At 40.0% G+C, this 14,268-nt stretch overlaps 1 protein-coding gene across 4 annotated transcripts in view; it reads left to right on the top strand.

The window, feature by feature from the left end:
• furinb (furin (paired basic amino acid cleaving enzyme) b) overlaps positions 1–11,627 on the top strand; it is a 45,723-nt gene extending 34,096 nt beyond the window's left edge. For all 4 annotated transcript variants that reach the window (XM_037254567.1, XM_037254566.1, XM_037254564.1 and 1 more), the window contains 8 exons: positions 491–703; positions 2,933–3,033; positions 4,620–4,723; positions 6,144–6,261; positions 6,359–6,538; positions 6,923–7,050; positions 10,366–10,494; positions 10,817–11,627. In XM_037254567.1, the coding sequence (XP_037110462.1) occupies positions 491–703; positions 2,933–3,033; positions 4,620–4,723; positions 6,144–6,261; positions 6,359–6,538; positions 6,923–7,050; positions 10,366–10,494; positions 10,817–11,487 (1,644 nt within the window). In that variant the 3' untranslated portion in view covers positions 11,488–11,627. The remainder of the gene's footprint in view (positions 1–490; positions 704–2,932; positions 3,034–4,619; positions 4,724–6,143; positions 6,262–6,358; positions 6,539–6,922; positions 7,051–10,365; positions 10,495–10,816) is intronic.
• The last annotated feature ends 2,641 nt before the right edge of the window (positions 11,628–14,268 follow it).

The following is a 14,268-nucleotide window of genomic DNA, read 5'->3' as shown; positions in this document are numbered from 1 at the left end:
CCAGTCATAAGTACCTTTCGATAAAGATGCAAGACCAAATTCTTGGTGCGTGTGGAAATAAATTTCTTTTTTAACCTGACAGAGTATATAATTTGTTACTTCGGTCATATTCTTATTATGACACATAAATCACCTCACGATTGTTAGGCTGCTTGTAAAGTGCAACACTTAATCAGATTGAATGGGTGATATACTGTTAGTGCTTTAGGAAACTGGAGCAAAACAGTCTCATCGGCACCTATCGCTTTGGCATTCATCTGGCCTCTAAATATTCCGTTTGATTTTTTTTATTCCCTTATATCTTCTGTTTTAACACGGTGCCTCACATGAAAAGATAAGAAGACTAATGGTTGTACAGCTCACTTTCCAAAGACAACATGTAACTAACAAGGCATTTGAGCAGTGGGGCATAATCGGCTCTCTCTATGTCTCTCATAATTACTGTTGTGCGGTCATTTGGAATAATGTGTTCATTCTTTCTTTACCTCAGGGACGTGGTGGACTAGGCTCCATTTTTGTGTGGGCTTCTGGAAACGGCGGCAGAGAGCAAGACAACTGCAACTGTGACGGCTACACCAACAGCATCTACACATTGTCCATCAGCAGCACCACACAATCTGGAAATGTGCCATGGTACAGCGAGCCTTGTTCATCTACCCTCGCCACCACCTTCAGCTCCGGAGACCCTGGGGAAAAACAGATAGTAGGTGTACGCAAATACACAGTATACACTCATGGAAAATCTGGGCTTTTGTGCTCGAAAGGAAACTGTCCAAATGTCAAAATGATGTATTGTGTTTCAAGACAAGATGGAAGCTTACATATTCAAACTCAAACCTTGTCTAACATTGACACGCATAAGGGAATCTTTCTGTTGTTAAAATAGAAGCTGACAATGACTGAGAAATAGCAACATGCCTCCTTGGCGCGACTTGTCAAAAAACGCTTGCCTCGGGGACAAGGAACAGATAACTATCAATCCTCTCTAAGGATGCATGCTGCAGGCGGGCCAAAACAAATGTATAGATGTCCTCCTTTGTTTCTTTTTGTATTGGTAGCATCGGGTTTTTATTTGCCAGAGAACACATTTTGACTCTTCAAAAATGGCGATAAGAGTATCTTTAGCAATTTATTTTAACTGACATCCCTTCTTGTATCATCATCATCGGTTTAAAGTCCGCTTGCCAGGCACCGCTGGGTTGGACTGGGTTCTCGATATGGCTTTCTTCCACCGGGAACGGTCCATGGCCATCTCGTGGTTGATGCCGAGTGCCTTCATGTCGGCTGCCACGGTCGTCTGCCAGGTCTTTTTAGGTCGGCCACTGGGTCTTGTTCCCTCTCCGTTATACGACATAACTTTCTTCACCCAGTCGTTCTCGTCCTTCCTCACTACATGTCCGTACCATCGCAGTCTGCCTCTCCTCAGCACATCCACTATGGCCTCCACTCCCATCTTCTTTCTCAGCTCTGCACTGGTCTTTTCCTCCCTCATTGACACACCACACATCCATCTGATCATCCTCATTTCTGCTCTGTTTAGTTTGTCTTCGTGTTCTGTTTTCAGGGCCCATGCCTCTTGTATCTCAGTTTGTAATATCTTTCACACCCAGGATGAACAGAAATGTAGCTGTGAATATTGACAGATGGTTAGTAAACATGACTCGAGTGAGGATAAGCGGTATGGAGAATAGATGCATGGATAGAAAATATGTTTGATTTGAATGCATGATTTATATACATATAGTGTGTGTATATATACTATATATATATATATGTATATATATACTATATATATATATATATATACATACATATATATGTATATATGTATGTATATATATATAGTATTTTCTTTTAATAGGAGAGATATTCGCCATTTGAAACATTTCCTGGGTGTCTTAAGATGTCTGTGACATGCTTGTTAAAATATCCTATGGATCAAGAGCTACTGCTCAACTTTCTTAAGCCATCTATACGACATAAGTTCGTATTTTTTGGTAAAAACATAGAATGTATAATTTGACAATGGAATAAGCCTTCAACAAGGTTTTTTTGCCCCTTTTTGCAAGTTTTCAGTTCGTAAAAACTAGTGGACGTCTTTGAAAACGCTCTTGCTGCTGTTGTAAAACTGAATGGCCGAACCTTTTACAACCAGAAGATGTGAACATCTTCTTCCTGCACATCCTTGTCCAAATAAGTTACTACTATTATTGATTTAAATAGCATACTGACTTTTGTTTGTGCGTGGCTTTGTGATAACGTTTCACCAATGACTGACTGTGACCAGTGGAAACATGTTAGTCACATATTCTAAATTCTGAAACCAAATACATTACCAGTCAAAGATTTGGAAAGAGTTTTATATTCAATAATATGAGAAGTTGTGTCCAAGCTTTTGACTGGTAGTGTACAATATATGTATTAAATGTATTTGCGGTTGGAAACAGAACCAGTTTTGTGTGAATGATTAATTATGTATGTTGTGCCAATCACATTTGTTATTCATTTAACCTTTATTTTCCCAGATAAGGCAATTGAAAGCAAATTATCATCTTCAACGGGAACGCGCCTGCAAACACCAGACTAAAACAAGATTGTCTTTAGGCATATTTTGGTCCCGATATGTGCATGGGGATTGTCTGAATTGAATTTCCAAAACTGCAAAAATGCAGAGACTACATTGTTCTCAAGTAAACATTGCCATTGGGGTTTCTAGTAGTATGGTTCCATTACTAGACACATGAGACTGAAAAACAAGCTGACCCTTCCATTTTCTTTCCTGTTACCAATTGCTCATTAAAGGGTCTTCTGGTTGCCGGGCCCTCAATGACTAACACTCAACATCTTTCACTGTGACTTTCCAGCACACATAAGTGGAATAGTGGATGTGTAAAATTGAATGTATCTCTCAATTTCCATGTCTGTCTCCAAGGTGACAACAGACCTTAGGCAAAAGTGCACCGATTCACACACAGGAACGTCAGCTTCAGCACCACTAGCTGCTGGAATCATTGCTCTGGCACTGGAGGCCAAGTAAGTTGAATCACCCTTCTTCTGCCTCCATGGAGCCAGCCTTATGGCCCATCAGATGTTCTTTAACCTTATTTTGTATGCATCACTGTAGGCTCAGAGGTTAATATGAATATTTGTGTGCACACAGTCAGCCTAAAACCCAACCCACTTGTTCACCCAGCAAACGGATCTTTTTATAATCACTTTATTAGCCAGACAAATTAGTGACTTTATCCCCAAAAGACATCAGAATATCTTACAGCTGATTGTGACGTCTTACACTAGAAAGTGTGTCACGTTATTTCTCATCCAGGTTTCCAAATTCAGCAATTCTAATGTGTTCCATGATAGGCTTGCCTTTTATCTTATCTTGGCATATTTAGTTTGCTTATCTTCATAATGCTTGTAATTCCCATTTTAGCAATTAGCTGGCAGCATTTTATTTGAAACCCTGAAAACCCCCACAGGGCTATTTAAGTAAAGATGTGAAGAAAGTAAGTATCTCTGTGTGATACTTTGACATTTCTTGTCAGGGCAAAAAATACAAAACATTATTCAATTCATTCAATATTCAATTATTCCGATTAACAATGAAGAACCCGACTCTTCCAATAAATGTTACATTTGTACATTTGAACTCAAGAGTGCTGTCAGTTGAATTTGAGATTCAACTCGTACTTGGTGTGTTTTCGTTTTGAGGCTTCTACAAATCATTGATCTTATTCAAACTCAAATCAATTTATGTTCTATACAATTATGTCAAAGTATGTCTGACCAAAGGGGCAGGTAGTCAAAGATCACATTCAGCGTGTTTTCCCTTTCATGAGTACTAATATCATATCAAAGATGTTTGTGGGAGCTGGGTTCAAAGGCCATGCCTGTGATTTGTATTTGTCAGTGCTTTACAAAAAGACATTTTTCAAACGCTGATCTCCTGGCGGGGACTACAGACTGTCATCTGTGACAATGTTTCAGTTTATCACACTGTAATCTCATCTATGAATTTGCCCTCCCTGTCAGATAGATTCATTCAAAAGGATGTTTTATCTTTCTGCTGTTCCATTTCTCCATCAGTCACCCTTGCCACTACTTGTTAAGTGTCACTGAAATAATGGGGAATCATGTCTATTAAAAACACATCCCCATTCTACAGTATAGCTGACACTGACGCTGCTGTTGTGTTGGGCTTTTTCATTCAACTTCTTGGTATTCTATATACATAACATTAAGTATCCTTTCTACAGCATCATACAGCTCAGTAACGGTCATTACAAAGATGTCTCGACGCGTTCCTGTTTTACTGCGTTCACTGAACTTTAAAGCCAGTGTTAAAACCATAGTGTGAAACAGGATAGTTGTCATGGTTAACTGAAATGATCCTTATATTCGAAAAACATTCCGCCTCTCCATTTTAACATTCTGAATTATATTTCAGCAAGGGCTACAGACGGCTGAATGTTTTTCACATTCCACTGCTTCCTTCCTTTTGCTGTATAGTTAGAGGTCAGCCAAGTCTGACAGCTCATAATATATGACGGGAACTAAATTACTCCTTCTACTGTTAAGTGACATGAAGATTAAGTGGTCTCTTTCCCACATTTCGGCAGTATGAACCTGACCTGGAGGGACATGCAGCACCTGGTGGTGAGAACAGCCCGACCCAAACGTCTCAACGCAGGAGACTGGAGGACCAATGGAGTTGGACGCAGAGGTAGTACTGATGATTTTGTTTCAAAAGCATCCTTTTCTGATTTTACACGTCACCAAAATGTCGGATGTATGCGTATGCTCTGTGTGTTCGCCGTACTGAATGTGGCAGGTCTGTCAGTGAGGCGATGCATGTAATAAATGGACTGACCTTTATAAAGTGACAACCAACATCGTCAGTAGCATTCATAAGCATTTTATTAACTTTGCGATGGTCTGTTACAATGATGACACATCTTGGTGTATTATGCCACAGTATTAGGCAACTATTCTATAGCCTTGGGTTTTTTTTTTTAGTTCTGATTGCAAGGAAAAGTTTAACTGAGGTAGAGGACAGGAAAAGACAGGGAGAAATGGTAAAACAGGCCTCCCCCAGTGAGTAGGAGCAGGTCCCTGTTTGCCAAGTTAATCTCTTACAGTAGTCATTATTGTGTTCTATCACTATAAAAAAATATGATGTAGTTCAAATGGAAGATTTTTCCAAGATAAATATTTTTTCTAGCATTTATGTGACCTTAAACTGTATGAGTCAATTTAAAAGGAAAAGGAAAATAAATCTTTTTGAGGGGTGGAAATAACACTGTTAGCTCAGTTTATTTGTGTTCCTCCTCTAAAACAGTACAAATCATAGGTCACATTGATGGTTGAAAAACCTTTGAGTGATTTATCCACCCATCCATTTTCTGAAACACTTTTTCGCACAAGAGTAGCGTGCATGCTGGAGCCTATTCCAGCAGTCATCGGGCAGTAGGCGGCGGACACCCTGAATCGGTCAGCAGTCAACTGCAGGGCACACATAAACAACCGTTCGCACTCATACTCTCACCGATGGGCAATTTGAAGTGGTCAATCGGCCTACCATACATGTTTTTTAAATGTAGGAGAAAACAGGAGTACCCTGAGGAAATCCACACCGGCACGTGGAGAACATGCAAACTCCACACAGGAAAGTCGGATTCAAAATCGAAACCACAACCTCTGCACTGTGAGGCGGATGTGCTAACCAGTCAACCACCGTGCCACCCTGAAGTGATTTATGCCAGTCTCATTTTATCAGACCACAAAAATGTGGCATTTTCACTGAGCTGTATAGAGATGTTTTACAGTCTTTGTATTGCTTACACTGTTTGCCGGGGATGATGACTGACTGAGTAGTCAAGAATTTTAACTGTAGAGTCACAAAAAGCTCAAATTTGGACTTGATAGGTTTGTGAATATCTTTTCTACTAACCGCAATAATCTCACAATACAGCTGTTGTAAAATAATTTATTAGGTCATGTATGCTGTAGGTCTTCAGTACATTGTAATTTCTTTGGTAATTTGCAATGAGTGATTAAAAGGCTGATTTGCAATTTGTGTCTCCCTTACTAGAAAATAATGCTAATGAACTGTGTTTACTAACAACACCCCGTCCCCCCCACAGTGAGTCACTCATATGGTTATGGGCTCCTGGATGCTGGCGCAATGGTGGCTTTAGCGCAAAACTGGACCAGAGTGGGGCCACAGCACCAGTGTGTTCACACAATGCTCACAGAACCAAGGTGAGTGTTGGACACATCAGTCACCATATTGCCCCTCAGGAGTGGCACATTTATTTGTGTAGACACGTACCATTAAGCTGTCTTGTCAAATCTGCAGAGACATCGGGAGCAGGCTGATGTTCAGTAAAAGCGTGGATGCCTGCTGGGGACGGCCAGACTATGTCAGCTCTCTGGAGCACGTTCAGGCTCGTCTTACTCTCCTCCACAACCAGAGAGGCAAGCTGGCTATTCATCTCATCAGTCCACTGGGCACACGCTCTACCCTCTTGTTTCCCAGGTACACAAAGAAACACTTTTTTTTCCACTCTGAATTTCACATGTGAGGTGTACAAACCTAGAATTTGTGATGCAGAGTCCTGACAGACAAATAGAAAAAAAATCTGTTAAAATAAATCTTCACTGGTTCTTTTATCTCAAACAAATTTGTTTGAGATAAAAGAACCAGTGAAGTGATTAACAAGTAAAAACAAAATGAACTTAGTACAAAAATTTGGAACTATTAAGAAACGTTCCATTGGACATAATATTAATGAAGGTATATAAACATGCAGGATTTGCTTTATTTCCATTCAGTACTATTGAGTTGCTCTCGATAACACTTTCTAAAACACACTTTTCATTTCGATACAGAGAAAAAAAAATACTGTCCCTATTCTTGCAGGCCAAATGACTTCTCCACTGAGGGATTCAATGACTGGGCCTTTATGACCACCCACTCGTGGGATGAGGATCCTCAAGGGGAATGGACCTTGGAAATAGAAAATGTTGCTGCTAATAGCCGAGACTATGGTAACCGAATTGGCTTCCATTATTTATCACTTACATCACATCAAACACCCATAACCCAAGACCATTTTTTTGTATTTATTTATTTATTTATTTATTTGAACTACAATATTGGTACGGTGGAGCTGGACATTAGTCTGTGTGGCGTTAGCATATTCTCCCCAGGTTTAGATGGCTTTTCTTCAGCTACTCTAGCCAGCTCTCACATTGCATTAAATTCATGGTAACATTATCGGACAATTAAATGAGAATGTTAATTTTGTTTATACATATGTCCTTCAGGCGACTTTTTCAGAAAGTGTCCTGCCTCTCACCCCATCCGAAGTCAACTCACATGTGACCCTGAACATAAAAAGAATGTAAAAAATGGATGATTGGATAAACTATTTCACAACGGTACTCTGTAGATAACTGATCTCCGGCAAGGTTGAACCGTTAACAAAAGTGGAGAAATAATATTCTAAAACACTGTATTGATTTTTTTCCAATTATAGCTGCAGTGTTCTCTGACAAGTCAAGTACACGGCATTGGATGGACTTCAATATGAACCCACACACAAATTCAAAAGACAAAAAAAACTCTCCTTCTTGCAGCCATTTAATCTTTTCAATAAAACACAAAATAAATTAGAATAAACAGCAAGGTCGACTCAAACATGGGCAAAATTGTTGGTAACCCCAAATGAGAGAAAAGCCCACAGTGGTCAGAAAAATAACTTGAATCTGATGAAAGTAATACATTTTTGAAAATTAAAGAAAATCAGCCAATTAAAATTGTGATTCAGCAGATTTAAAAAAAACATGCTGATGAAATATCTTTAACCAAAGTGTGTTTCCTAATTAGCATTACTGCTGCTGTTTCAGGGCATTAAAAGGAAAATTAAGGACAAGCATGTTAAAATCTATAATAGGACAATCTCCGAGCAGCTTGATGCTCCTATGTTGCAAGTATTATTCAGAAATTCAAGATCAACGGGACCGTAGCCAACCTCCCTCAACCTGGCCGCAGGAGAGAAATGAAGGAGAAATTGAAGTGATGGATAATACAAATGGCAACCAAAGAGCCCAGAGCAACAGCCAAAGAAATTGAAGGTCACCCCCAAGGTCAAGGTACATTAGCGTCAGATTGTAACATCCATCGTTTGAGCCAAAGGGGACTTTATAGACGATGAACAAAATGGAGGCGGATATAAATTATTGATAAAAAAAAGTGATCCTGGAATTTAATAATAATAAATATTAAAAATCTGATGAACCACAATTCAAAAGCAGGGACTGATTTTCATTGGTTAATTCTAATATAATTTTTTGAACTTTTGTTACATTCAAGTTATTTCTGTGACCATTGTGAGGCATTCTTTCATTCACAGAAGTGCCAAAACCTTTGCATCCAAATACACAGTATGTTGTATTTGGAGGGATCGTACCATTTCTTTAATTTTTGGTGTGAAGGGAATTGTTTCCACCATGATACAAATGGCCAAAGGAGCAAATATAAAACAATCATTTGGATTTACAGCAAAACTAAATGGGCTATTGGTCAGCACACCTACATATATATAAAAGTTTATCACATTTTTGGCATAATCCTGGTAGTTAACTAACTGAATAACTCATGTCAATCCTTGAAGTAGGCAGATATGCTACAGTAAAAGTCTCTCACTAGAATTAAGAGTAAAAAGACATGATAAGTGTCACGTCTCGACCCCAGCCGTGTTACTATGTGTCTCTGTCTTGGTTTCTGTCTGTGTGCTCGCCCCTCCCCTCCTGTGTGCCCATGATTAGTCTGATTATTCTCACCTTCCTCTTGTTACTTGTCGTGTGTATAAGTCCTGTCTGCCCCTCACGCACCGTCGGATCATTATGTGTTGTTGTCTTGATGTCGTTTGGTTCCTGGTGTCTTAATGTCTTCACGTCCTTTGTTTCGCGTCCCTGTTGGTTAGTCATTTTGTTATTTCGTTAAGTCATGTCAGTTTGCCGAGTCTATTAGATTGTTTTGCTGTATAAACCCTGGTCCAAGCTGCATTTGCTAGCCCTGCTCCGTCCGATCTGTGACAGTAAGCCTTTATCTCTCATCTGTATTGACTGAAACTGACTGACCTTTGCTGCCGCACAAGATGGAAAACATTATTTTTCCAGCCTCATTGAAAATTGTTATCGTCTTACTCCGTGATCAGGTCTTCTATTTATTTTGTCATTTCTGTGTCACATTCCTCTCCCTCATCAGCACCACGTTTTTCTAAAATCCCCGGCTCTCGTTTTCATATTCAAGAATTAAGATTGTACCCTTCTTTTGGTGTCAGGTAATGAGCACGGTGGTTTTATAATATGCCAACATATTGTTATCTTCCTAATTGGTATATTGTCTGCTGAAGGGCAAATTATCCACAGTACTGCCCAACCTTTTTTGTCCTCCTTCAGTTCTAGGAAACTACAAAAGCAAGGAACACGGAATTAAGGCACTGAGAAATTGAAAAGTGCGATAGATAACATTTGTGTTATCGTGCCACTTTCTCACAAAGAATGCCCATGCAAATGTCAAATTGAAAATTGGCCAATTTTGGCACTTGTCTGCCCGACAAGTCTTATCATCACCCTTTGGCGAAGTCCTCATCAGCTACATGAACCTTTTTAGTTTTTTTCTAAAAAAGGGCATAATAAGAATATTCACTGATTATTTTACAACCTGAGGCTTTGCATGCTCAGAGCGTCTGCTCTCTTGTCTGCGCCGTCTTTGGTGTTGTGGTCACGTAACTTACAGCATATATTTACGTCCCCCTATGTGTCCTCATCACGCATTTCAGTGTATTTTATTAAAAAATGGCACTGACTAAAAGAGAGCCCATTAGGATGCTGCCTTGTATATTTACACATCATTCATCAACACTGGGAATAGTCCACCCCAGCGTGTGAAATGATCCTTCATGTGTGTCAGTCGTTTTAAATGAACTGATTCACACAAATATCCATTTGGCACTGTTCCTATAGCCTGAACAGCCCCTATATCGTTTTCTCAGAGCAGCTGGGCGTGAAAGCAATGTGATTTTGTTCAGAATAATGGCATAGGATAATGGCCGAGTAAAGCTCCAAAATCTTATGAACGCTTTTATATTCGCACACTCGCATCCACAAGTCAAAACATGAAAAAAAATGTATCAAATGTGGTATTCCTTTTCAGAATTGTCTAAAAATAGCAGTCAGTGTTCTCAATGCATTTCCATGTATAGCAGCAATACTGCCATCATATTAATAACACCACCACTTCCTTTTTTAGAAATTGTAAACTTTACTTCCTGTTGGTCCGTCCATCTCTTTCAGGAGTGCTGAGTCAATTCACACTCACTCTGTGGGGCACAGGGTCCAGTGGGGTCAGCCCGTTGTCGTCGGACTTCCCTCGGCCCTCCAACAACAGCTGCAAGACGTTCGATGCCCAGCAGATCTGCATCGGTGAGTCATCGGTTGTCTTCACATCGGGGGAACCAACAACTTATATGGGTCACATACCAAGAAAAGTCTTGAGCAAAGTAAAATTGCGCTTTATTACGTATGAAGCGCTGAAGTGGATATTGCTTTTTTTCTGATGACAATACATGTTTGCAAAGCGTACTTACTCCATTAAAGCCCACAAGGAAATATAGCTTGTCAGTTTAAATTGCAAACGAGCGACTGACAGCAGACAGGAAGTAATCAGCCCGCATTTAGTTGAAGGCCTGATTTAGATTAAACGTGCAAAAACAAAGTTCATGTTTTTGTCTTGCTCCTGCCACAGAATGCAGCCCAGGCTTCTCACTCTTCCTCCAAGGCTGCGTTAAGTTGTGCCCTCCTGGTTTCACGTCGGGGCCGCAGCTCCTCAATCTCTCTCTCGAGAACTGGGTCGACTTGTCTTCAGTACAAGCCTGCCTGCCCTGTCATCCCGCCTGTCTCAGCTGCTCTGCCACGGGGCCCACGGACTGTCTGTCCTGCCCTCCTCACAGTCGCCTAGTCCTCACCTCCTGCCTGCATCAGAACCAGGTGCAGCGCAAATCTCCTCTTGCCGGAGGGGAGCCCAGAGGAGAGGATCCAAAATTAGATGATGATGATGATAAAAGCGTCGGTGGGGTGGCCCCACCTGATCCTCGCTCGTCTTCTCACTTTCCCGTCGTTGTGGCGATCCTCAGCTGTGCCTTTATCTTGACGGCCTTTGCCGGAGTGTTTCTGATACTGCAACTGCGCTCGCGTGGAGTCTCTTCTGGCCGGAGGACCAAACTGCCCGATAGACATGTGGGCTTTGGTTTCGGACCGGGCCGAGGACAGAAGAGGAAGGCTCGCATATGCTACAAGGGAATCCCCACTGTGTGGGGGGATGAGGACATGACCGCCTACGAGTCTGAATCAGACAGTGAGGAAGTCGAAGGTCACAGCGAAAGGACAGCTTTCATCAAGACGCAGAGTGCCATCTAGATGACCCCATCCCAAGATACAGGGGTCCTCGGTTTACAATGGAAGTCCTCCGAATTTGTCAGAACATGTAGTTTGTTGTAGTGTTCCTAAAAATTTAAATCAATTGAATTATGAATATCTGAATAAATTCAGGCTTCTCACTCTGCTTGCATAACTCGTCTCTGGGCTTCCCCCCGCATTACATATTACAACAACTTATTGAAATTGAGATTTGAGAACCAAAAACATGCACCGCTTGCGACACGCATTTGAATTTCCTCGGAAATGCACCCTTAATTTTTCTAGCATATTCCACACAAAATGCCTTTTTCTTGTTCGTGAATTTCATTTTTTACTGTGAAAAAGGGAAAGTAAAACTAACTAATGTAAAACTAATGTTTGATATGAAACATTTTTCATGTAATCAAGTGATCATTTAAATAAATTTAAAATGGGAAAAACGAACACTATGAAATAATCAAGGAACTGCTAGCGCCTTGTGTCGCGAGATGTATTCTTTCACCACTTCACTCTGATTTGTTCGTACCGTCAAACATCCTTCGTCTGGAAACGAGGACCCCTGTAACCGTTTCAGACCCCAACACGATTAAATATTATTTGTACTTTGGGGAGGAAAACAAAACGAAGGCCTACTTGTCCCACCAAATGTCTTACCTATTCTGCCCACCTTTTTTTAATAATTGTGTATTTGTTAATGTGTCACTTGCTTAATTCTGAAATCCTCTATTTATATAATGGTAAAGTAGATTAGGCAGTTAGCTCACAGTTGTCAAACTCCTGCAGACCAGATCTGGCCCTACATATCATTTTTTGTGGCCTGCAAAAGTTTGCCACAAGTTTTCTTAAAAAGGTTAATGATGATAAAGGCCCTTACACAGAACATGCGCTAGAATTGCCTGTAAACAAACAGATCAAGCAGATCATCTTCGGGCTAGTGGACATAATATTAATTGTAATTGAATTTGTTTGAGTAATAGAAAAAGGTTTGACACCCCTGCTTGAGCTTTTTGGGTTTTTTTTGCAATGAGACATTATGGCGCCATAGCAAAAGACTTTGTATTTAATTATGTATTTATTTTCACAGAATCTTAAGTACTGATACATTTTGCTTTCTTTCACTCAACAACGCAGTATTTTATTGTATTTATACAATTTGAAGTGTGGTATAGAAAATGTTTGTGGGGCAGCGCTTTACAGCATTCCAGACATGCTTCCATTGTGGTCCCTCCCAAGGCGGTTTCTGCCATTTAAACAGAACAGAACAGCCACTCGGAACAAAGGCTCAGGTCCTTACAGTGAGAAAGCCAGAAATTTTCTCCATGTTTGTTGCCGATTAAAGTGCTTTACTATCAAGATATTTCTGCTCTCTTTTCTAGCCTGAAGCAATGTTGATTTATTCCCAGAACATCTCAGGTAAGGTGAGGACTCCTTGTAAGCAAAAATTAAGTTATTTTTCCTTCAATTGCCTTGTATAACAGCCGTAATAGGACGATCGAGGCCACTGTGCAAAAAAAAAAAAGGGTAAAAATGCCAAGTTATCGGAATCCACTCATCCATTGCATTTCCATTCCTGAGCTGACATTTGAACCCCAAACCTCAGAACAGTATGGCAGGCATACTAACCTCTAGGCTACCCTGAAGCACTTCACATTAAAACTATTAAAAGTAAAACTTTATTCTCATTGGATCACAACCACCATTTTGTTATTATTCATTTTATTTTTCATGGTCCCTCGTACAATGACGTAATCAGATTACACTGATTAAGTTCAAATGAAATCTTGTATTATTTTTTTATATTATTACTTTTTCTATTTAACTCACAGTGGAATATATCATGGAGATCAGTTTCAGGCTGGAATAAAATGGCGTCGGTGTTTGCAAAGACCGCTTTGTCTTTTCTATATTCTAGACACACACTTAGCATTGCTAATTGTATTTGCTCTCCAAGCAAGCAGATGGCTGTTAACATCTCCCTGGCCTCGTTTCAGCTTTATCACGAAGCACCAGCACTCATTTATGCACAGCTATTTGAGGATATTTTTGATAATCAATGTCCACCTTAAGTTCCGTGTCCTACTATGCACTTTAGCCGTACGAGTAAGACGTACAAGTAGATTGACCGTGTCTTGTTAATAGTGTCACAAATAACACAGTACACAAATAAACCTTACTAGTAAACTCCTAAACTGCACTGTGATACTATGAGACCCAATTAGTAGGCATGTGTCAGAAACTAGCAGCCACCTGGAGTTGGTTGTGCAATGATGTGCGGTGAGGTAATATCAGAATCTATCTATCTATCTGTCTGTCTGTCTGAATTAGCAATTTGAATGTGGCCCTACACTGAAATATTTGCTTGCTCCCACCATTCACTTTTTTATACCTTTTTTATCTTGCAGAAACAAAAAGCATTTACAGTGGTGTTAAAAATTGTTTTCCCCTTCACTCAATTACTCTCACAGAGTAACCCGAGCTTACATACTGTAAGACACAGGTGTCAAACTCAAGGGCCGTGGGCCAGATACGGCCCGCCACATCATTTTATGTGGCCCGCGATGACAAATTGTGCATCAAATTTGTGTCATTACTAGAATTGCAAATTGTTTTCACTTTTAATATCTTTTTTTTTAAATATTTGACCAGTTTTTACTCGTCTGATTTGAAAACGAGTTATTTGTCAGTTTGTTTTGTAGCTTTTACTCTAAATGAGGCGCTCATACATTTATTTGGGAAAGAAGCTATGACTACAAAGTGGCCCGTGAAAAAATGAGTTTGACA

Source organism: Syngnathus acus, chromosome 6 (assembly GCF_901709675.1).
Source record: "Syngnathus acus chromosome 6, fSynAcu1.2, whole genome shotgun sequence".
NCBI lineage: Eukaryota > Metazoa > Chordata > Actinopteri > Syngnathiformes > Syngnathidae > Syngnathus > Syngnathus acus.
The sequence above is the reverse complement of the archived record's forward strand: the minus strand, read 5'-3'. Positions and strand labels throughout refer to the sequence as shown.